The 26,242-nt window shown below is 37.6% G+C and overlaps 1 protein-coding gene across 1 annotated transcript in view; it reads left to right on the forward strand.

The window, feature by feature from the left end:
• GULP1 (GULP PTB domain containing engulfment adaptor 1) overlaps window positions 1-9,065 on the forward strand; it is a 146,316-nt gene extending 137,251 nt beyond the window's left edge. Inside the window, exons 10-13 of the mRNA XM_053471795.1 lie at window positions 335-562; window positions 2,105-2,243; window positions 3,246-3,340; window positions 8,636-9,065. Coding sequence (XP_053327770.1) covers window positions 335-562; window positions 2,105-2,243; window positions 3,246-3,340; window positions 8,636-8,707 — 534 coding nt within the window. The 3' untranslated portion in view covers window positions 8,708-9,065. The remainder of the gene's footprint in view (window positions 1-334; window positions 563-2,104; window positions 2,244-3,245; window positions 3,341-8,635) is intronic.
• Window positions 9,066-26,242: the final 17,177 nt, after the last annotated feature.

Below are 26,242 nucleotides of genomic sequence, written 5' to 3' on the forward strand. Positions count from 1 at the left end.
AAAAGCCCATCCTTTAAGACAGGAGAAAATGTTATCTCAAGAGGAGAAGAGTTTTTGTATTCATATTAAGATGTGCACATTTAAGTTGCCAATCAGGGAGCTGTTTAATAATTGAACACATTTTGTATAAGAAATACTATATAGCCAATATATTTTAAGCCATCGTAGCTATTTGGCACACAGAAACACCCTGTTGTCTATGTTAATATCATATTAGAATGCAGGTATTATTTTCCCCTCTAGACTACAATCAGTACTGTGACCAATCATTCTTTATATTGTTTGTAGTTGATTATATTCTGTTTTCTGCTTCTATCTTTTTATTCCTTTGCAGCTGCTGCACATAAAGTCCAGTAATGAGCCATGTGTGCTTGAAAGAGCCTCTCCATTTTTCTGGTGTAATTACGAAGCTTCAGTACCATGTTTAGATATCTGCTCAATAGCTTTCACTCCTATGAGTTCTCCTGACTCTAGAGTATCAACAGGACTGCATCTAACTCCTCCACCTTCCAAAAATGTTCATCCAAAACCAGCCAATGAGCACAGCATCCCAAGGCCTCGTGTAATTCTGCTATACTCATAGCAGTCTTTCTAACTTTCTTAAGTGTTGTCTTGTGTGCTGGTTGCATGTGTTTGTCCTACATGTAGATCTATTTTTGCAAATAGAAAACACTTTTAGGCCACACCTAGAAATTATGATTTTAAGGTCTGATAATTTAATAGGGGTGCATTATATAAATGTGATACTCATGAGGTCTGATTGGACGTATTGTGTAAATGTAAAGTCGCTGTACATTTGTGCTGTAATTATTCTATATCATTATTGCAAATGTTCAAAAGTGGTGGTCTCATATTTCAAATGTTACATTTTAGTAATGAAATACAGATTTATTGTAGGTAAATAGCAAATCATTTTCTTGGGGCATATAGACTAAAAACTATTTTGAGATGTGTGTGGTAAAAAAAACCTTGAACCAGCTCCAAATTTTAGGCAGATTTTAATATCTACATTTGGTGTTTCAAGTTCTAGCTCAGAGACTTTATTGCTTTGGGAATTGTAGGTCACGCCAGGTAGGGCGTAGGGCCTACTGGTACACTTATACCAGTACCAATACACACTATATTAAGATTGTTCCCTTATGTCCTGCTCACCATGACTGATAACTGAGATGAGTATGTGCTTTTTTATGATTGGACCATGTGGATCTTAGTGGTAGAAACATTGTAGAGAGAGACTGGGGCAAGGTTTGTTAATTGGTAATGGTGTTTTAAGGTGTGCCATTTTAGATTTCTTCAAATGAACCAGTTTGCTCCAGAATTTTTTTCCCACCTTACCTTTTTTAACTATAACAATGTGTCAATTTGAAGTTATTTTACCCGACAGTTGATAAATGTGTTAGTAGAGCTTTTTATTCAAATAACATCACCTTCGTGAAAAATTGTGCAATGTTTTCCTTAGTTCCAACAAGTCTTAGCTCATCTCATTTATTTATTTTTACCTGTGAATAGCTAGTCTGTTTGAAATTACATATTAGTATTCAAAGTTGTCAATATTTTATAAAACAAAGCAGACAGGAATTTTGTAACATCGACATTGTGTTATTACCTAAAGCCTGTGCTAACTTATAGGTGACCTAGATTTGCCACCTGGTTCCGTCTTTAAAAAGCAAATTTGTTCAGAAGGAAACATCGAAGACATAGTTACCTAGGATGGCAGAATACTAGAGCCAGCCCGGTTAATTACATATTTAGTACACACGTAGGAAACATAGGAACCTATATAGTTTGACAACAGATTAGAACCACTTGGCCCATCTGATGTGGTTGATGGTCCTTGAAGTTGTTTATATCATATTGTATTTTACACCATTATAGATTGTGTTAAATGTATAACATGATACAACTGTTCTTAACATTGTTAGTAAAAACACAGTCTGTATTAACATTGGCAGTGTGTGTGTGGTCCTGTCTCATCAGTTCAACAATTATAAAGTTAGTTATTATACAAAAATGTCTGCATGTTTTTTCTCACACATATGCATGTTGGATGTGATATTCAAAAATATACTTTAAGACACTAACCTATAAATCCCTTTTTTTGCAGGCGGGCAGTGTGACACCTAAATCACCCTCCACTGACATCTTTGATATGGTGCCATTTACATCCATCTCTCCTCAGTCAACCACCCCTACGCGGAATGGCACGCAACTTCCTCCGGTACCAAGCAGATCGACGGAAATGAGTGAGCTTCATTACTTTTTTACTGTTCAAATGCAAATACCCCCCAAAAAGTGAGACTTAAATATAAGATTTTAAATACACAACCTTGTTTCTGTTATTCTTATAAGGATACTGAAAACATAGCAACCACCCGTTTTTAAAAGATCCCATATTCTGTGTGTCAGAAGGACAGTCTCTTATTGGGACCCAAATGTATATTTTCCCCTCTCCTTGCATGTTGGAGCTCAGAATATTTGCTGGGCATGTGTGTATCACATTGATTTGAAACTCCAAGAGTCACAATAACATACATGTAAATGGCAGACAATGTTTTCTAAATTGAATTGTGTAAATATTATATCCAGGTATATAATATAAAGTCCAAAATTAACAATTGCACTCCAAATGCCAAATTTCTGCCCGGTGCCAAATAACTGCAGCAGTAAATAATATAAAGTCCAAAAATAGTTACCGGCACTCCAGGGACTTTGCAAATGACCACACAAACAACTTCGGTCAGGTATATAATATAGTTATATATTTTTTTCTTTTGAATGCCTTACTAAATTACATTAACAGGTCACAAACACACATAAATCCAGAGTAAAGGCTTTTTACAGATTCATTTGTTTGCACAAGTCTGTTTGTGAGTGAATTATAACAGACACACACGCTATATATATTTGTCACATTGTTTGACATTTTACACTATTGTTTTTTCCTTTTTTCCCCTTTGCATAAGCAAAATTCTGCCCATCATCACACCCCTCATTACATTGTATAAAAAAAAATTAATGTTGCAAAGTATGGTATACAATGCTGTTAAATACCTATAAATCACTAAAGACACGAGAAGGGGAAAGGTTTTAAACTCGTTACACAATCCACTGATTTAAGTTAAACAAAGGATCATGAAACTATAAATTGGTAGAAATAAAAAATGTTACCCTATGCATTGTATTGTAGTGTTGTCTTGGTGACAGTTTCCTTCAATTAAAATCAATATATCTGCTACTTCTTCCAGAAAAAGATCTATTTGGAGCAGAACCTTTCGATCCCTTTTGCTGTGCAGTGGGTGATTTCCCTCCAGACATACAGTCCAAACTGGATGAAATGCAGGTGACTTAAAAATATTCTAAATATGAGATTTCACAGAACATGGCATTCCAGAGAGCATTAGTATTCAAGAAAAGCTTGAGTTGTGAATTTTATTCTAATTTCCATACGTCCGTGAAGAAGGAGGTAATGAAGCTACGGTGTGCCAGAGCGCAGTGTGATGTATATGCTGTGATGGATGTACTCATAGATTTGAGGTTGTTCATGTGCAATATAATAATGTACTCCTCCCTGCAAGACCAATATTGGACAGTTTATCTGTGCTAATAATAACTACTCCTGTTATTCTTTTATTTACTCCTTATTGCAAAATTGACCTGACTTCTTTCTTCTGGTCTTTATTTTTGTGCTTTCATGGGAATGTAGCGTCAGAGATGGTTAGTATTGCAATTATTGTTTAAACTGATAATTTCATGCACAAAAGATTACATATAATGATCTTCTTGGTAATGTTGTTATTTATACACACTTTTTCCATTCAACAGTTTCATGGAACACTATAGAATCCATTGTCCTTATGTACTGCATATGTTTTATGCTATACTGCATTTGATGGGAATTATGTACTATATGTGCCTGGGTTCTCCTGATAAGGTATGGGGGCTGCATGTGGTTCACAAAGGTCTGCATGTTGCTTGCTGGTGTTACTGAAGAGCTCATACATGATGTACTCTGGTGTTGCTCTAGCACATAACAAAGCAACTATTGTCTCCGACAAATTGAGGATGCAACATTTTAAACAATACGCCTTCTGCAATCTAATGAAGCCACTCATGCTGTCCAATAAAGTAATCTCATGCAAATTGAGCACATAGTGTCTTCTGCAATCAGTTGAAAGAAAGTGGGCCAGACAAGATTGGAACAGCTTCTGTTTGTAGAGTTATGGTTGGTCTACTTCACCATAACATTGGTTTCACTTTGCCCCAATGGTCACACATGCATCATGCATCAACCGTATCATAATGTGTGTTTAGTGCATCCGAGTGCTAGCTCATCATAAACCTTAGAGAGAGCAACTGGTCTTGATCACTGTATGGTAATCAAAAAGTATTTTTAAACCAGACCCATTGCCACAGGTTTATCAATCACCTAGCCATGCAGTCTGCATTTACAAACATTTGTGACAAAAATAGGTCATCCTGAAGTGCTCAGTGAATTCAAGCGTGGTACTGAGAAAGGATGCTGCCTTTGCAACAAGTCAGTCAGTGAATTTCATCCCTACTAGATATTTCACAGTCAGCGAAGTGGTATTAATGGAAAGTAAAATTGTTTAGTTTCGGCATGAAAGAGGAAGACCACTTCAAATCACAGGGCGGGGCACTGAGTGCTCAGGCGCATGGTGCGTAAAAGTCACCAAAGCTCTGCTGATTCCATAGCTGAAGAGTCCCAAACTTCCACTGGCATTAATATCAGCACAAAAACTGTGCGACTGGAGCTTCATGGAATGGGTTTCCATGACTGAGCAGCTACATGCATGCCTTACATAACCAAGTACAATGCCAAGTTCTGTGAAGTGACGAATCATGGCTCTCTGATAGGCAGTCTGATAGGCAGTCTGATAGGCAGTCTGGGTTTGGCAGATGCCAAGAGAACGTTACCTGCCTGACTGCATTGTGCCAACTGTAAAATGTGGTGGATGAGGAATAATGTTAGGGGGATGTTTTTCAGTATTTGGGCTATCAACTTACTTCCAGGTTGCTTCAGCATAGCGATACATTTTGGACAATACTATGCTTACAACTTTGTGGGACCAGTTTGAGGAAGGGCCTTTTCTATTCCACCATGACTATGTCCCAGTGCACAAAGCCAGGTCCATAAAGACGGAATTGGAGATTGCTAGCCACGCCTCCTCATCCAACATCACAAATACCCTACTGGATGAATTGGGCAGAAATTCCCACATTAATGTTTTTGTACAAGCAGTTTGTGATACCACTGAGGATATTAGCAGCTCTGTTATAGTTTTTTTTGCTCTTTTACAGTATGTATTGCAGTTTAGGATCAATAAAAATATTAAATGGCAGTTGCATTGCATGGGCAAATTATGGCAAAGTAAACTTTTATTTTCTTAGCTGTCTTTCCTATGTTTTATTGTAAAAACAATGACAGTATTATTTCAGCATACATCATTTATCACTGCAAGCACCTCTCAAGTTAGTGCGTTTACTCAGCACTATCATGTTTTTATAAGTGTATCTTATCACGCAAAAAGGGAACCGTCAAGCCGTGAGCATTATTTTCCCAGAGTTGTCAAATTGGCTTAAGGAACATCTGCCTTGCAAAAGCTGAATCTATTATTAAGTAGATGTCTTAGCAGAATGACATGTAGTCCAATTATTTATGTTAACATCTCTTTGCGCAGTTTTTATGGTTAGTCTGGTCGATGAAATAAAATATCAGTGAGAGAGAAGACAGATTTTTTTTTTTTAAAAAAAAGCAGTTGAAATATATGTTTACTGTCTGCATTGCGAAAAAAATCAAGTTCTAGTATTTCAGTTTGCTAAATTTTTAAAGATGATAGAAAAAAGCTGATAAAAAGTTAATGACCAACCTAGAAAACTACCGTATTTGCTCGATTATAAGACGACCCTGATTATAAGACGACCCCCCAAATCTGAATATTAATTCAGGAAAAAAAGAAAAAGCCTGAATATAAGACGACCCTATAGGAAAAAAAGTTTTACCAGTAAATGTTAATTCATGTAAACTATTTTTTTTAATAAAAGCTATGATTGAGAAAAATATGTTGGTTTTATTTCCTTCTATTTTCCAACCTGCCCCCCCCCAGTTATGCACATCTGCCCCAGAAATGCCTTATACCCTCTATATGCCACTGTGCCCCATGATATGCCTTTTAACCCTCTAAATGCCACTATGCCCCATGATATGCCTTTTAACCCTATATGCCACTGTGCCCCATGATATGCCTTTTGACCCCCTATGTGCCACTCTGCCTCCAGAAATGCCTTATACCCCTATATACCCCGGGGGGGGAGACAGGAGGGGGATCCAGGTCCCCTGCAGCTGCGGGGGATCTGGATCTTAGTCGTCTCATAGTCAGACCTATTTGAGGTCTGATTGTAAGATGACCCCGATTATAAGACGAGGGGTATTTTTCAAAGCATTTGCTCTGGAAAAAACCTCGTCTTATAATCGAGCAAATACGGTATTAATGATAATTACCAGGAAAAAAAACTGACAAATAATGCATATTAAAGAACTGTCCAAATGCTGCTTTGACCACGGACCCATCCTTTGCCCCCCTTCTTGAACCCTACCCCTAAGTGCCCCATGCGGTAAAAAGCACTGTCCACACGTTTGCCACTCAACGGGTGAAAACCTACAGGGGAAAAAAATCAGCACCCACCCAGAAATGATCCGCAAGACCATTGACCCATTCAAGAATTAAACGTTTATAAAGAAACATACAAATGAAGGAACAATACAGAATAACTAATTTACCAATGTCCACCCAATGGTCCCAAATTCAGAAAGGGATGATGGCTACACAGAAGCGTTTATATAGTCCTGTGCACCAGTAGCCCATTGTTTGGAAGCTGCATTGCAACCTATGATGACTTAAATGGGCCTCATTCTAGTCCATGGACACCAAGGCAGTTTCCAAACAATGTGGATCACTGGTGCAGAGGAGTATATACAGTATATACACCTTTAACTCAACTGACCACACAACCTATTTTCATGTAACATCTCTAACTTCATATCCAGCAACATGATGCTATTAAAATGTATTGTGTAGTATTTTGACATATATTTTACTTAAATATATAAATTACGCAAGTATCATATTTTTTAATGGTAAGTACCTTATCAAGCAATCATTCACCCATCCTAAACAAAGAAAACACATTCTCAAGTAAATGTCTCTACCATAGATCAAAGAGTTAAAACATACTGTACATTCACATTTAATCTTTAAGGCAACAATGTACAGCTTTTGGCATTTTGTTACTGTGGGAGTTCAGCCTCCAAAGGAATGTTTTACCATAAGCCAAGCCACACTAATTATTTTCTCTGTATGCAACTCAAACACATCATGTTATTTTCTTTTACACATGCTTAACATTTCTTATGGTATCCATGGGTTATGGTCGCAGGAATGACTTGCTTAGTGGTGAAACACTTTTCAAGTGGGTAAACTCAAACTCTCAAAGTCCACATATGCTTGTTTTAGTGCTACCCACCAGATTGTTAAGTATGAATGGTACATTTTTATCAGCCTGCACTGGAGTATTTATTTTTCTATTTTTTATATGGAGAACCTGAGGGGCTATGAGGAAATACATTAATGACTAAAAGGAGATAGGAAATTTAAGTGAAAGATATTCGGAAAAGATACCTGAGACTCCATGACTTCCCCTCCGCTCTCCCCCATCAGATTGCCCCAAGGCTCTGTTCTAGGACTTCTTCTGTTCTCCCTTTACACTACCACACTTGGCAAAATAATATCATCCCTTGGCTTTCAATACCACCTGTATGCTGATGACACCCCGATCTACCTATCCTCTCCTGATCTCTCTCCCTCTGTCTTAGACCATGTTACTATCTGCCTTGCATCTGTCTCTGCCTGGTTATCTGCACTTTTCGTAGAACTCAATGTCTCCAAACCCAAGCTCCTCATACTCCCTCCCTCCAATGCTAACATTTCCTCATCGGTTTCCCTTAATGTTAATGGTGCACTCATTCCCATCCTCTCTTGTCCATGCCCTCATTATCTCCTGTCTTGACTATTGTAACCCTGTCTTAGCTGGTCTTCCTCTTACCCGTCTCTCCCCTCTACATTCTACCATGAATGCTGCTGTCAGACTTATCTTCCTCTCCCATCGCTTTACTAATGTCTCTCCCCTCTGTCAATCTCCTGATTCTTACTTTCAAAGCCCTTCATAGCCGTTCCCCTATATTTAAAGAGGAAACAATTCATACATGTGTTTTATTACTTTTACCTTTTGTGTAATACACACTAACTCCCTCTAGATTGTAAGCCCGTTCGTGCAGGGCCCTCCTCACCTGTTGTTTCTGTAACTCAAGTTGTTATGTTATATACTACTTGTTATGTCCTTTCACCCGTTGTACAGCGCTACAGAATATCATGGTGATATAGAAAACAATACATAATAATAATAACTGGAATTATATATGAATCACCATTATGTATCTATGGGCCCCCTGAGGGCATATCTGGCATAATTTACAAACATAGTGCAATTAATATATTTAGTAAGCTTTCTGGAAACAACTAAAATGAGCATATATGTAAAATGATATTCTTTTTTTCAGGAGGGGTTCAAAATGGGACTAACTATGGAAGGAACAGTGTTTTGCCTTGACCCTCTCGACAGCAGATGCTAGAACCACCAATTCATCAGTACCATCTCTTTTGGAGTAAACCGTTCCTTACATTGTATTACTGCGTGCCAAAACACAAAGATATTTTCACAGTATGTAGGAGGATAGAATGGAAATAATATTTTTTTACTATTAATCTGAGTTTACATTGTAACATTGTGTTTAAAATGTATTGGTTTTCTTCCTATGCAGAATATGAGATTTTAATCCAAATATGTCATTATTTCTACTTATGGTTTGTCCCAAAATGTATACTTTATACCATATGTGTGTTGCCAAGACTCTTAACTGTTCATACATATATTTCTACTGAATAAGCAGAGCTTAGTCAGATTAAACATGTACACATTTTTTATAACAATAGTTTTGTTTGAGATTTAATTACCTTGTGTATTTGAACCATTGCCTACATAATCGAATATTTTTATACTCAAGGAATGTTTCTTTTGCCAATATACATCAAGTTTGTTGGTGATGTGGAATTTAAAGGTCAGTGTATCTTCAGTTAAATACAATATTTAGGTTTTTTGCCAGCATGGCCTGTGTTCTAATGTAATTATGAAACCACACACATCTGATTGATATTTCGTGTTAAATTCTTTATATAAACTCAAATATGTATACATATATGTTTTTATATGTCATGGATTTTACACATTTTAAAATCTGAACATTTGAGGATACCTTTACTGGGGTGAACTGGAAAAGGATACTTGTTTTTGAAATCCCCTCTGAAAATATTGTCTCTTGTATTTAAGCAGCTTAAGTGCAATAGTATATATGTAAACTAGCAGTTATATAAAGCTACTATATGGCATTATGGATAGTATTCTTCTAAGAGGCAGATTTCATATGAGGTATGATCTAAAAAGTATCAGTCATAAAATTACGTCATCACATGGTTTTTTTCCAGTGTACATTAAATGTTGACTTGTATAAGCAGCAAGGAAACAGATAAAAAATACATTCATACTCATCAAATTAAGAAAGCAAAATAGCATTACTGCCATTTTGCCTACTTGTGTTATCTTTGGTAAGTCAAGGATTTAGATGAAGCTGGTATTCCTGGGTAGGCAAGTGTGTGCTGGCTCTTGTTCAGTGGCGGGGGGACCAGCATGAGCAAGAAATGATTGATAGGATTGGAGTTAGGTGTCGTTCAGATAGATGACTGGATACTTATATAACTAGGCACAAAATGGCACAGTATCAACTAATATCTCCATTTCATTTAGTCATTATTTCCAAGGTTGTTTGTTGAAACCAAGAGTGCCCCCCCCCCCCCCGGAAATGCAGTAAGACCCACTGGAGCAGCAGCAAGGAAGGGAGAAACAGTAGGCTGTTTAGAGAAGGTAAACTAGATATAGAGGCAGAAAAAACATGAATTTTAGATAGGGTTAGTTAATACGCCAGCTCCCATGACTATAAGCCAGTCTGATATGTTGAGCATCATGGGAAAGTGAGTACAACTGGAGTATCATTATGGATTGGCACTGCAGCTACACATATCTAATACCAGTAGCTGGTAGCTGTAGGCGTAGAGGGCTTTGATGAGGGCCTAAAAAGAGTCTTTGGTACTAACACTAACCTTTGTTGACTGTATCTACTGCATATTGCTGGCTGAACTTCATGGAAATTGTAGTTTTAGACTGGGGTTCTGGTGGCCTACACTACACAATAACTGCTACTACTACCATGGTCATATCATTTTGTATGGGTAATTATGGGTAAATACCATTTTCTTTCCACCAAAAAACCTCTCTTGGGGCCAGCAAAAGTAGGCAATGGAGAATGGAGGTAAATTAAGTATAGCAGTGGGAGAGGTTAAAGGTAGAGATGATATTATGGCCCCCTCTCCTTGAAAATATATTGGGGAAGCCCATGGCTGAATGAGAATTTCTGTCAACAACTGTGTCTGATGGATTTCTACTGGCTCAGCACCATACCCAAGCACATTGAACTTCATTATGTATTCTACATCTTGACATAAAGAATACTTGGGTTACCAAAAATAAAGCAAAATGAATAACAAATTAAAAAAAAATAAGCTGTTTTTATAATTAACCTGTAGGGGTCCCAGCAGGGAGACTGATGGCATTTATTGTTCCAAAGACCTTAGTTATATCCCTAAATAGAAGAATGATTTGGAACACCGTACTCAAAGACCATAGATTGAACTAAGGCTTGGTAGGACATACTCCAAAGGTGTCATTCCCTATTTAAAATTGTACACAAATTGTGTTTTTAGAGCCAAAATAAGGAAGCAGGCAAAGGAATCTTGTGCAATACAACCAAAAGTAATGGCCGGGCATGAGAATAGCTCATGCTTTGTAAGAAAGACCTCCCTGTAAGATGCTTGTTTACATGCTTGTCAACCCTGACTCTAGCAGGAGTGCTTGTCAATGGAACTGTATCCTGCTAATCCATTTGTATCTCTAAAACTAAAATATGACCAAAATGATTCAACTTCTCTGTATTCCAGACTGCATGGACATCTTCTCTCTCACATAGCACTAACCTCAAATTATTATAATAACTGTTTGTTGTGCATGTAGTTGTACTAAAAACAGTAAAGCCGTCTTAGCTTCATTTTCAATTATAATCGTATCTAGTATGTAATGGTACCTGTTGACGGGGGGCATTCTGTTTTATGCAGTTTGGAATTCAGATTTTCTCAAATTAACAATTCTGTTAATATTCACTACAATTGGTTGGAAGGGTTATTGTTAGCGACTTTATTCTTAAACCAATCTAGAATCGACTTGTGTTCTTCCTTGGAAAGTATATGTTCTCTAATAGCAATTAGCATTCTTATTTGTTGGTGTCATCACATGTTCTGATGCTTTCAGTGTGAAGATATACAATGTGTATACAAGGTTTTAAACCAGATTACTTGCTTTTGCCAGCCTTTTCAGATGACACCAAAGTGAAATGCTTACAATAAAGTTCTCATGATGGATTGCATATAATGCATTTTAGATTGAATACAGTGTCATACTTAAACTGGAGAACTTGTTTTTTTATCTCATTTAGTAATAAGCACAAAAAGACATCGTAAACCTTACTATGTACTTATAGAGTTTTCTTGAATAGCCCCTTTCATATGAAAGTGCATTTCAAAAGAACAGTGCATGTGCAGTTATATTCAAGTATTAAAATATATTAATGTACAATATTTGTGTTCCATGTTTATACTTTTATGTCATTTTTGTTAAAATTGTTCACAAATAGTGACCAGGCTCTGAAAGGAGGGTATTTCTAATTGTCCTACAGTATTTTGGAGTTTGTATAACAAGAAACGCCCAATTTTTTACAAATAGAATTTGTATTTTTATTGTACTTCAAAAGCTATACATAATATGCATATACACCTAATGTCCATTTATTAGTAATCGTAACAGCACTATATTCACTTTTTTACAACTTTTGCTTGGTAGTTTTATCTGATAACCGGTGTGGCCAGTATCGCGGTTACAGCCAAAATGAGTTGAGGATCCATGGCGATCACATCATGTGTTTCTTGCAAAGTTTTGGAGAATTGGCATCAATCTTGGGATATTTCAGGATATATTTCCCTAATCAAAGAAGTTCTAACATCTGTAATTTGTCAAGAACATGCCCACTTATTTTCAGTGTATGCTCAAATGTGCTTGTTCGATTTTGCCTCAAATAAATGGTTTGAAAGAAAACCGAGTAGTGTATTTTATGCCGCAACAAATGGAGAAATATGTGAATACAATTAAGGAATTTCTTATAAACAATAGATCATTGCCCAGTGTCAACTGTTGGGTGCACTTGAGCAGCCTTTGAGACTTATCTTCCAAAAGCCAAAGTTCAATATCACTTGAAATGGTGCAAATAGGTAGTTCAAATATACCGTAACTTTCTAGCTACCTTCAATATAGTCCACCCAGTTGAGTGCCTATTTATCATAGTGCCAGTGGCATTTCTCATCTCAAGTACCTTCAACAGTCAACAATGTGGCTTTTTAAAAAGGCAGAGATTGCCTAACAGATGCCATTCATTTGCTGAAATAAATATTTTATTTGGTCCCTGTACCTATGGGTGGGCTATGTGAGCATGCACTGGTATTTTGAGCACTCATTCAAACACTCTCTCTGCAAACAGTGCATTTTGCCATAGTGCTACCACCTGTTTCCCATAATGGCACAAGGCTAGGGTGTCTGTAGGGTATGTTACTTAGAAATGCTCTTCATGGTAGCACAAACCTGAAGTTATGTTACAAAAAATGGCAGCTACTTTTTTTTTTTTGACAGGACTGATCCTTGAATTTCAAGAGGTCTGAAAGGCGGACACTGATGAAACTGTGTAATCTGAGGAGGACATATATATGCATATTTAGAATCTTTTTTACTTTACAATGTATTTACAGAGTGCTAGCAGATTCTATCACAATTCAGATGAATACAGAACTACCAATAACGTTGAATTTGACAAAATTATCAGCAACATGAACACTTGTTAAGATATACTTGGACAGAAGGAGAAGAGGGCCCTCATTCTTACTGTCTAATAAAACCGATGTCCTTGTTTCTATGGTTAAAGCTGGAATTAATTAATATGACAATACAATTTCAAGAACCTTACATTTTATACATTAATTAAAAATGTAAAATTACACATTTTACAGTAGACTATAACCAAATATGACATAAAACACCTTTAATGAGGCACATTTTATTTCACTAAATATAGATAATTATATCACGTTATGTTAGAATGCAACATACCATTCTATCCCTGTTAAAACACACAACACACGGTAAACTTTGTTTATTCTGTCTGATATTTATGAATAGGGAAAATAAGAAATGTCGGTGCGCTAAGCTAGTCACAGGCTCAAATAATACAAATGTATAATACGAGGCCTACCCAACAGGTGTAAGCATGATATTTATAAATGCCAGCTATCATAAATTTCCCAGAGTAAGCTACCCAGAGCTCTCCCTCTTCTGTGGGAGCGGCTTTGCATATGTTCAGAGTTAGCCACCTGGGGCAGGGGTATGCCAAGAAGCCCTTTTCATGATTGGTAACTTGGTGAGGATCAGAGCTAAATGGGCAGGGAGTACAGCAGAGACCCAGGGAAGCAGGGAATCTGAGTGAAACTTGGAGAGTTTCAAGGTATGCTAATACTGTTTGGTTGTCCAATCACAGAAGCGCTCTGCAGAGCCATTCCTTTAGGCTGTGTGTATAAGGGGCCACACCTGAAACATATGCCTTAATGATCACGCTTATTATATTATAAATTGAATTTATCTCCTTCTCTATTAACTAAACCCTGCTGATAAATACCCGATTGTGTGAAGGGGGTATTTTTAATAGATATTAAATGTTAAGCCTAAGCTTATCAAAACCACTCAAATAGTACATGTTTCTGATATCTGTTAACCACATGAACACTTATAACATGGAGCATTATATTCCCTTTGAAAGTTAACTGAACAATTTGGTGATTATGTTGGGGTTAGTGTGCTACAATATTGATTTAGCATGCTTTTTTATTATGAATATAGAGAGATAAAAATGGATTGCATAGTTAAACAATTAAAATTAACATAAGAAAGATAAATTATAATTTTGTAACTACAATTATGTGTAAGTTGAGTGTTCTAAACAAAAAAAAAACAATTTACAAAATGTTCCGTTACACAGAATATAGGAACAGAAATAAATGGCAGATAACCATTGGGCCCATTTAGTCTCTCAATTTTTTTTCTTGCAGTAAAAGCCTAATATCTCATTTGGTCTTTAGGTTTCTCTTGCGCTCAGGATAGCCTTGTACTTATTCCATACATACTTTCATTCTCTCGCTGTGTTAGCCTCTACTACTGAGGCTGCAACTTACCTACCACCGTGTCAGTGAAGTAGAACTTTTTTACATTCAAGGGAGGGCTGGCACCTTCTTGCCTGGGGGTAGAAAAAGCAAGGCACCTACTGGCCCCTTGCCCACTTCCCCAGTAACTAATACACACACTAGAACACACACCCTCACCATAGCAGACACTCAAAAATTGCACCTCAATCCCTCACACACATTACTTTCAACAAACCTATCACACACCCTCACACAACTCCTCAATCCCTCTTACCTATCACACATCACTCCCTCACACATCATAACTCACTCACGTAACATTACATAACATGTTACAATTCCCCACTTTGTTCCCACCTCCACTAGTGGGCCGGTCCAAGTTACACCATTTGAAGCCTTTTGGCAATTGCCCCCTGCCTTCTGGATAAGCCCTCCCCTGCTTAAATTAAATCTAAGCCTCAGACTCTTTTAGGGTTTGAGCATTTTACCCTTATACTTGAAATATATATTTAAAACAAAATATATACTGGTATTTAAAGTGTTATTCTTTTGAATAATACTAATTATGCTTAAAACTATATTGAATTAATGGGTATTAGAAAATCTTTAAAGGTCCTGACACTTTAAGGGTTAGTCGATAGCTGTATAATTATTTCATAGCCATACAGTATCTGCAGTTTATACGCATTGCACCACAAGTCTGTTTAATAACATGGAATCTTTACAGTTTAGTAGCACAGAAATTGATACTTTTCCTTTGACTCATGTAGTTTGAGGTTTTTTGGCTCACAACATATAATAATACAAACCGCAAAACAAATATACACTGACTGGTTTGACCGTGCATTACACAGCAAGATGACTTTGTTTTTAGTCATAAATATATTTAATGTTTCAAATCACACGGTCTTAATGGGACACTTATGTGTCCCAAGCAGCCCCATCAACAAATAATGCATATTAAAGCGCTTCCTGCGCATTCGTTTTGGATGAAAATCGAGGATCTTTCTACGTCTTGGAAACAAAATTCGTCATTCAACCTCCAGGGCACATCCTCTCCCCCAATTGGAGGATCCGGGGAGTGTGCCCTTTTACCTGAATTAACCTCGCAGTGAACCTCAGCAAAATGGCAGAGCCTCTGGGCACATCTTCTCCCCCGATCCTCTGATTCAGGTGGAGGATGTGTCTGAAAGCTTCAGCATTTTGCAGAAGTTTACCAGGAGATCATGTCTCTTTCCCGTTTTCCATGGGAAAGAGCAACGACTTTTTGGAACAGCGGAAGAAGACAGAAAGGGAAAAAAGAGATAGGATTATGGACGCAGTCGGTAGAGAAGGTAGGGAGATATGCCGAGAGAGCATGAGAGAGAGACAGAGTAAATAAGAGTGTATGAGAGTGTGAGCATGAGATAAGAAGTAAGTGATAAGTTATTCACTTGAGGTCCCTCAGGCAATAATGGGTCTTTAAAACCAGGCGTTTTTCAAGGCTCCCTTGCTGGAGTATTGTAGGTTCTCACCCTGCAGTATTGTTTTTTTTTTGCTTGATCTGTGTATTCCAATGTTTGACATCTGGCTCTGGACTCCATTTGTTTTCTGATTTGGCACATTGTTTGGCTTGATGACCATCTGGTTATTGACCTTGGACTTTTATCAATTTTGAGCTGTGTCTTATCTCAGTGTACTGTGATTTTTTACCTTTCTGTGTATAGGTCATAGGGAGCCTGAGAGCACTCCTGGTTATAAAGAGAGACAGACTGGAAAACTGAGGAGGACAGGCAAACCAAGGTCCAGCTTGTCTAACCTCATCTGCCTGTTCCCCAGTCTTTCTGGTGGTGTTGGTCAATTCCCCGGTCTGTCTGCCGCCGTCTGCCAGTTCCCCAGTCTCTCAACGTAGGCGACAACATAACATGGTTTCAAGCTCACATTCCACCCTTGTGATGTGGGTACCATGTTTGCCTCCCTAAAGTATCTAGCAATTCTAATACTTGGGTCAGTGAACAAAATGGCTTCCATATAAGAATTATTATCAATGAAAATTAAGGTTTGAGGGCTGTAGTACATGTGCACAGAACCTGTCTTGGTGCAATAAAGCAAGAAAAGTGACTGAAGAGGAAAAGAGGAGAATAGATAAAGCAGGGGAATAAAGAAATTTATAGACATTGTTTCATAATTGGGGGTTCTCCATAGTAATAAAAAAATAAGAGGCACAAGGTGTTTGCAAACACAACAGTTCCTTATAGGGGGAGAGATGGTGGAACTTGGGCCTGATCCTTCCTGTGAGCCTCTGGATGGTTACTGAGGGTGGTGGGAGGGGTAGGATCTGGTGGGTATGGGATTGGGGTAAGCCACCTGCATTTCACCTGGTGTGGGGAGGATACTTGGGAGCTGCTATGAGTCTAGGTTAGAGTGTGGCTTTGTACTGTGGGTTAGTGGTGGTTTATCTGGTGTTAGAGGTGATGGGGGGCAGGTATTTGTGGGTCTGAATGGGAGGATGAGTGCTTAGGGAAGTTTTATATTATGCATGCATAATATTATAAACCTCTTCATATTATGTGAAATCAATTTTCTTACAAACATTATTAAAATCAGTATATATATATATATATATATATTACATCTATTATGTTAGACAGCTTTTCCTATGAATAATATTTATATAACCTTTTGTACTGGACATTATTAGTATGCATGAATGCTATTACTGTGAATAAGAAAATAATTTGTGCAGAAGAAGACCACTGTCAATAATTCTGTCACTGTTATTAAGCTTTAAATGTTGATTTAGACTGAAAATAGTTTCCAAATCTCCATCAAGCAAACAGGTGAATTTACCCAAACTTTCCTTATGAACAGTATATCCTGTTAAATATTTGACATTAAATCACATGACAGAAAGTATAGCTATGAATGGTGGTTCCTAGTAAATCTTCTTGTTAGCAAAACATTTCCAAACAGATGTGTAAATTTATGGAAATAAGAATTACGATCACCACACTGCCAATCATTGGGATGGAATCGTGCTCTAGTAAGATAGTTGGATAGATAGAGGATTATCTTTAATATAATGCAGATTGGATTAGTCAAATACAGCTGTGTGTTTAACAGTTTCGTGATTGAAACATAGCCATGCTTTTCTAATTGTTTACAAAAGACATCTAAAATTGTTATGCAATTGCTTTAATCAGGAACAATATGCTGTTCCACACAAATATTTTTATTTGCATTAGCTGGAGAAAGCTATGTTTACTCAACACAACATGGTTTCTTTTAGGTAGCAAACAACTTCTATTTAATAACAAACTATAATAATGCTACTATTAAAATATTGAGATAAACCATATGTCAGGCCCCACCCGCACTCCTCCTGCTCAGAGCATGGGTCGCCTACCTGCTTCCAGGCCTCCTGATTGGTGGTTTAGGTCCTACTACATGACAGAGGGGACTAGCCATAAGGGAGTAGATCTTCAGCCTCTGACCCTACATAACCCTTGCTCATCTCAGTTACTGCATGTGTGTTCCAAGCTGCGGTGTCTGTCTTGGTACAGGCATCATTTATCCCTACATGTGTGTGTGTGTGTGTGTTTGTGTTGTACTGACCCAGCTTGACCCTGTTTGAATTTCCAGCTTCTGACTTTGGCTTGACTTTGGACTGCTCTGGCTTTCTCCTGTTCCATGACCTCAGGTTGTTTGACCTCAGTGAACCTGTGCTGCCCACCTTGACCCCTGGACTGTCTGACTACTTGTATGCTCTACCATCTGGCTGTTACTGCTTTTGGTCTTCCTGGCCCTTGTGGCCCCATGGGTCCTCTGCTTCCAGTGTGCCCCTAACAGAAACACATGAGCCAAAATGGACCCTGCAAAGTATCCACCAAACTTGATCTGCTGCAGCGTATAACCTTGTTTGAATCTGTAAAGGGGATGAGTGGAAAACAGCCTTCTGCATCAGATATAGTTACTTTGAATATCTCGTCATGGCATCCTGGTGTCCAGTCTTAGATGTTGACACTTCAGAAAACACTGTGGGGGCTGTTCTGTCCACATGACGTGGAGGAAAAGGAACATTTACACCTGATTTGCTTTTTCTTAAAGAGCCTCACACCAGCAGAACACAACTATAAAGTAGGAGAATTACTGACCATCAAAATGGCCCTACAAGAATGGTGCCCCTGTTGGAGTGACATGACACCCTATCACCGACTTTACCAACCATCACAATCTAGAATATCTAAGAGTGGCACGTTTATTATGGGCCCTGTTTTTGTGGCAATTCCAGCTCGACATCATGTATCACGCTGGAACACGAAACAGGAAAGCAGATGCTCCATTGTAGAACTCCCATTATATTCCCGTGTCCCCAGAAGACACTCTCCTTCCGCTGAGCCATTTCTTTGCCTTCTCCCTGTCTCGGCTTGCCGCCATTCACGAACATTGCCAAGACAAAGCCCAAACAGCAGGAGTGTCAGGCCTACACTCTGAGAAAGGGCTCTTCTACAAAGAGGACTGGTTCTTTGTACCCAACAAAGCCAAATATGCCATCCTCAATTCTGTCAACAACCATGCTGTGGCTGGACATGGTGGTTTCAAGGAAACCCTGGACCATGTACAGCGGTACTTTCGCTGGCCTGGAATGTGTCAGGGGATCCAGCACTACATCTGTTCATGTGATACTTGTGCTTGCCAAAAAAGTAACCCTTCCAAACCCACTAGCTTCTTCCAAACTTTACCCACCCCAAAACGGCTGTGGGAAGATATCATAATAGACTTTGTTGTCAAGCTATCCCCATCACAACTCGACACCTCTATCATTGTGGTTGTGGGTTGTTTAACCAAGATGGCACATTTCATCCCAGCACTGGGTCTCCCCTCTGCAGGGGGAGTTTCTTACATTTGCTTTTGGCTACATGGGCTGCCATGCTCCATTCTGGTCTGCTTTCTGCCAAGGGCTAAAATTTAGGTGTGGCCTTACCTCTGCATACCACCCACAATCAAATGGCCAGACAGAAAGGAAGAATCAGATGATTGAACACTATCTTTCTTTATATGTCACCCATCTGCCAGAGTCTGTATTTTTAACCACACAAGAACAAAGGGCCATAAAATCACTAAAAACTAACCAAGACATAATAATTAAACCACCCATTAAAGAGGAGCAGTATTCACTACGAACAGGAGTGACTACATAGGGGAGGCACACAGACAAATCTCTGACCACAGACACTACAGCAAACTGATGGAAGACCCAACCGAGTCCTACAAACAGGAACTCACCATATAAAAACATCTCTCAATACTCAAGAGCTAATTCCAGAGAAACCAAAAATAGACTATTCTTATATGCTCACCAAGATCCATAAGGCAGGTAACCCTGGAAAGCTGATAATATCAGTAGTTGGCACACTCACAGAAAACATATCTGCCTGGGTTGGAAATATCCTTGTTAAAAAAGCCCCAAGCTATATCCAGAACATCACCGACCTCGTAAATAAAATAGCTTATATTTAGCTCATACTAGTCTTCTATTCCTCCACACCATCTGTTTTCTCCTCCTTAATGTGTTATATTCCTCCATACCTGTTTTTTCCCCTTGCCTTATATTCCTCAATGCCTGCCAGATAGTTGGGATTTGCCTTCAGACCAATTGTGAGGAATCAAGCAGAGCACATTTTTAAAAAATATGTCTGAATAGAGAGAAAATTAAATATAAAAGAGTACTGATGAAGTGAATAAAAGGATACATTTCATGCTCTGCCCCTTTTTGACCAAGACATGTATTATTTCCTATACACATAGGCACCCTACTGACAGGGAAGTAATACACAATAAAGTTCAACGTGGATTCCAACAGCACACAATACCTTGTACTACCATGTTCTAAATCCTGTTAAAATCGGTATTGTAAACCTATGCCTTTTTTTTACAGAATTTTAATCATACTGGAGTAATATTTTCATTTTTCTGAATTATTTGTATTCATTTTTCATTGGGAATTTTAATACTTAATGGGTGAACATGCTATGTTTTATTTGAGAAAATACTGACTTCAACCCCATTATTTATGCTTCCACCCTAAAAGATACAAATAATTCAGGCTGGGGATTACATGAACAATCATATACATTTGCACAGATGTTCTAAACAGATGTTTTTCTAATCTGAGTTTTGCTTACAATGATGCTGCTATGTTACTTTTAAGAACACTCATGAATGGAAATGTTTAGTGGAATGGAAAGTCCAACAGGAACCAACGTTAAGCCAAACCAAGCCCTCCCGTGTACTTCTTTACCACATTCTATCTAGTTGTCATTTGAATCAGTAAAATGTCTCTGTAGTAATGTGCATCAAGGAAAATAGACTTTTAGTAGAATTTCATGATTAAGCTCAAGCAAATGACTTTTGAGGTAGCAAATTTGACTTATAGGAAACTCAAGCCTTTTTTGTATGTGCTGCTCTATCATTTTCTAACTCTCATGTGGTGGAATGAGGGGGTAATAGCCCAATATGCCACTGCATTTTACAGAGTGACCCCAGGGAAGTATGCTTTCTCAAAGACTTTGCTCTATAACATTTTACTGGGACATTCTACTCTTGTGATTAATGCAATAACATTTTCTCAATGTTTTATATGCGTCATAGAGCGTTGTGTGTGCCTTGTGAATAATATCCTATCATATGGTCTGATCAAGTTTCTCTCTACCATTTTGAAGAAAATTCTATATTATTAGAAAATTGTTTTTCTGGAACTTAAAAAAATACTATTTTATTAAACTTTCACCATGTATATAATAGAAGAAATAACTTAAAAAAATGAGTAATAGTTTATATTGCCAGTTCCGCATAATGATATAGTAACAGTATGGCTATCATCCACTTTTTGTTGGATTTCAAGGATATAAAGGGGAGAAGAGATAAAAGGAATGATAAAGAAAAAGAGGAGGGAAGAAAATGAGAAAATGAAGGAGAGAGATAAAGAGAAATGGAAAAGATAACAAGGGGGTAACAAGAAAGGGGAGGGATAATGAGAAAGAGGAGATATTATAAAATGGGAGAAATTACAAAAAAGGGGAGAGAGAGTGTGTGTTGCATTTAATGTGTTTAAAGTGTTATGGTATACAATCAATAAAGGGTGGGCATGATCTCTCTCTGAGAGGAGACCTGAATCTTTGATGGGAGACCACTGTGGGTGCAATCTGAGTGGTGATGCAAGTCTTTATATACTGTGGCAAAGTGAGGGATGCTGTCTATATCAGTTGCAGATTGGAGCGCTCTCCCTGTTGTCAGACTCCTAATGCCCCTAACAGCTGACCTTTTAAAAATTGCAGTGCAGGTTAATTGGATCCACCTGAAAGGGCTGACTTCCATCTATTCACCCTTTCATGCTGGGAATAGAGAGCGCTCCAATCTGCAACTGATATAGACAGCATCCCTTAATGCCACAATCCATATTATATAGTTAAAATAGTATATCTAAAGCAGACAGACTTGGTTACATATTTTACAGAGGTTGATTTTGTTAATCTATAATTTATGAATGTAGGTGTGTATAGTGTTTTATAATTTCCCCCTTACTTTTATTCTTGTCCCCCATGTGCCCCCTTAAATTTGATTGCTGTCGACACCACTCCACCACAAAGGAACACATGGATGGAGAGAAGATCTAATCTAATCTAATTATAGCTCTCATGAAGCAGTTAATATCCAGGTCTAAAGCTCATCTTGTCTCTGTTTATAGATGACAAAGCTGAGACCTGCATCTTAAGGGCACCCGAACCCTTGGTCTCTCAACCATACCTTCTTTTAGAAGGTTCAAGACATCGGAAGTGGGGAGAGAGAATTTAGTGATTCCATGAGAGATGGCCTAGTCCCAGAAAGCAGAGTCCTACTACATTCTGTAGTAGAGGCTTTTATTGATTTCAATAAGGATTTTTTTGCCAAGCAAGCTATTGTCAGTCAAATGACTCTATTTAGCTTTCAGACATTTCTGTGAACCATGGTGCAAGAGCAGACAAAGAAAGCCAAGGGAAAGGAGACATGGAGGCGGAGAAGGTAGGAACACATTGAAACAGAGTGTGAGAGAGTATACGTGGGAATGAGAAAGAGAGTATGATAGAGCATGAGTAAGATTGAAGAAGAAAAAAAACAAAATGCAAACAAAAATTCTGAGCTCTCTGCTTCGTGGTTCAATTGCGTTGTTGAGGTTCCTCCTCATTTTCCAACAATTGGGAAATTTTGATAGAATTTTAAATTTGTATAAATCAAAATGCACAAGTTTAATATACTTAAACAATACCTATTACAACAAACAGGTCTGCCATCAGTAGGACACCAACTAAAGGCTGTAAGCATGAGACAAAAAAAAGCTTAACAGATGTTCTGTAGACTATTGAGTCATCTGTCTCCAGTGTGCACCCCCAGCTGCAAGCTAGGTATTTTTGGGAAACAATACACTGAGGAATGTTGCAAAACCTTTCTTGAGAAAATAGATGATGAACATCATTCCAAGTCAAGAATATATTTCCAATCAACAGCTTTTTGCAAAATGGTGCCACAGGATGAAAATCCTATAATGAGATTTCTTTTGGAAGGCAGCCAAAATACACATAGAATCTTGTACATTTAGAATTTCATAATTCCACAATTCCCAAAAGTATTTAAGGAAACATGCCAAACTTTTACAATTTATGGGTCTACATTGGCAAACCATGAGAGCCACATTGGTTAAGTTTCATATCCCCCCCTTTGTTTATTAATGGCCTTTATACTAACCCTAGCGCGGCAGTCCAGAATATTGGATTTCTTTTTGAGGGATTTCTAATGGCACGAAGCAGCAAGGGTGCCTGGTAGGACAGGGCTCTGAACAAAGCCTGTGCAAACGAACACTTCTAGAACAGGGGAAGGGCATTTTCCTCTTCCACAATGCAATGTGGGCAGTGTCTGCACAGTGTTTACATAGGGGTGGGAAGGGATTGCCCCAGTGGTATGCCCATTTTTTCAAAGGGGACCGAGATGGTCCCCAACAGCTTGAGAGACTTTCTTTACAGTTTGGTAGCCAGTGTACAGTGTTGTTTTTGTTATATTCTGTTAAAGGCCTATGTTGAATAGGCAGATAATACTTGGTCGCCCAGCATTTCTGATCCTACAGGTTTTACGCATACCCCATATGTCCAAATATGGCATCGGATAGGCCTGATGACGTCTTTCCTGGCCCTTGGGAAGAGGGAAGAGGGAAGAGGCTAGGAGAGGAAGGGGGAGATATGAGTTCATGTTCACTTTTCTTTTCTCTTTTTTCTCAAAAAATAAGAGAAAAAAACAAACAAAAAGAATATGAAAAGAATATTAATCTGGTCTTTTCACCCAGTATTGTACAATCATAAAATGTTATGATATTGCTGGTTGTGGATGATGCAATAAAAAATGAATTTACACTAAACTAAAAGTCACTTTTGTTAATGTATTTTCTGTTATGTGCTGTGACACCCGCTGTCTTAAGCCATGGAACGCAACTACAATACAATAGGGGATATGGTATGGCACTGTGAGTGAATGAATGTGGTTTGACGGGTTTTCATTTCTCATATGATCATGCAGTGTCATATGTGTGATCTTAATTTTTCTCATCTAATGAATTTTTTTATTACATTTTTTGTTAGTGTTAACTGATATAGTATAAGATGTTTCCAGTCAGTACTAGGTTGCATTTTTGTAGGTAGCATCATTACAAATGTGTATAATCATATTAAGCTTAAGATAAAAGATAAAATTAATTTCTCCCAACTCACCAGTATTTCTGTTACATGTCCAATAATTAATTTCCTTTTTTATATTGGAAGACATACAAAAGAAACCATTCTCAGGAAATCAGTTTCCTAGTCCTAAAGTCTTTATGTATAACATCCTCACAATATTTAATATCCACGGGTGATGGGGGACACAAATATTTCAATTTTTGCACTCTATCAGTTGTGGCTTTATTTCATTGTATATATTTAATCGTGTGTGTGCCCTTCTAACCATTTTTTATTATTTTTTTAACATTCCTCCCTACAGTTTTCTGTGCTATTTTTTGCATAATTTATCATAATTAGTAAATGCCTTGTGCATCCGTAGGGTGAAACATTGGGCATAGTGGCCTCTTTAAATAGTTAGAGGTAGTGTAATCTTGACATGACCAAAACCTGCATGCAAGCTTTTATTGAAAATCTGGCAATAATATATTTGGCAGAAACTGCGATATATGCCCACCATCATCTGTGTCAGAAATGACTACTTTCATGAAAAAAGAAAGATTAAGATAGTCCACATTTGGAGCAATAAAATAAACAAAGAAAATCTATTAAATGTAAAATAGTCAAATGTTAAAAATGTTCAAAGGCTCGTGGTTTTATTTAATGTGCTCACTTAGGAAAGACTTGAGTAGTCATTTTCCAACTAGATGATGAACTTAAGTCTGCTTTTTCCTTTCCATTCCTATGAGTCTTGGGAGACAACATGTCATGAATGGAACTAGTTATACAATCCAGATTGTTGACATGTTATTGCAGATTGATGGGTTTTTTTACATTTTGGTAATACTTGCAGATGTTTCTTCAGTGAGTTTAATGTCTGCATCCATCTCATTCTAGGAGGATGTTCCGTGCAGTACAATTTATTTCTTCATAAATGTTCATTCAAGCATTTTAAAGGTGATAAACCTTACCTATATCACTTCAAGTACAGCAATAACTACCACAAATACTGGGCAAATTATTTCTGCTGTATAGTCACCTTTAACATAAATGGTTATATGAGCTAAGGTTTATTATTGTCCTAATGACTTTTCAAAAGATCTATAGCTGGGGAAATCTGTATGGACAGTTGCAAGTACTTTCATTCTGTTGAATGAGTTGACCAGGAAACTCTTAAAAATGTATGCATTTACAGATCCATTACATAGGAACAATTGTAGACTGTAGTCTATAGACTGTAGTAGACTGTAGTAGACTGTAGTCAACAGGAAAACGATGACTTGTCAGGAGATATTCTGAATTGTATCACCCATGTTCAGGTAGCTGTAATGTTGCAATGATAAAGACAAATCTGGATGCTCAGATAACAATATGTCAGTAAAGAATATTAAGGCATCAGTTGCATGCTATATGAACTTATTGATTGGCCCATTCATCTTGAGGGTCAAGGAATGGTGAACAAAAACTTGTCAGTTAGTCAGTTATGTCTGAAATCAAGTTTTTATACATATATGGAAATATATAAGAATAAAACCACATACAGACCCTGTTACATATATTACTTCCATAAAATGTAATGCATGCAGAAAACTCTAAGCTGGTGACTAGGACACTGCTGGTGTTAAAAGTGGATAGTAAATACATAGGATGACTGGAGGTGAGTATATCAAATATAGGTAGATGTGCTATTTGTCATTGAAATTGCTATTGATGAATACAATGAAAGTTGAAGATTAGGTAGCAACATATGGAAAGAAACAGAAGTACATTTCCTTCAGGTTCTGACAATATTTAAAACTGTGTCCAGACTGTATTTGATGAAATAAGCAAAGTTTTTGTACGTTTCCCTTTTGTCTTCCACTGGAAGGAGCCCCAGGTCTTTTCCATGTATTTCCAGCGATAAAGCCAAATCTCTTTAGAATCTGCCAAAAAAATGTTTAAAGAGGGTTGTGCTGTGACTAATTTTCCATACAAGAACAAAATGTG

This window comes from Spea bombifrons, chromosome 7 (assembly GCF_027358695.1).
Source record: "Spea bombifrons isolate aSpeBom1 chromosome 7, aSpeBom1.2.pri, whole genome shotgun sequence".
In the NCBI taxonomy this organism is placed as follows: domain Eukaryota; kingdom Metazoa; phylum Chordata; class Amphibia; order Anura; family Pelobatidae; genus Spea; species Spea bombifrons.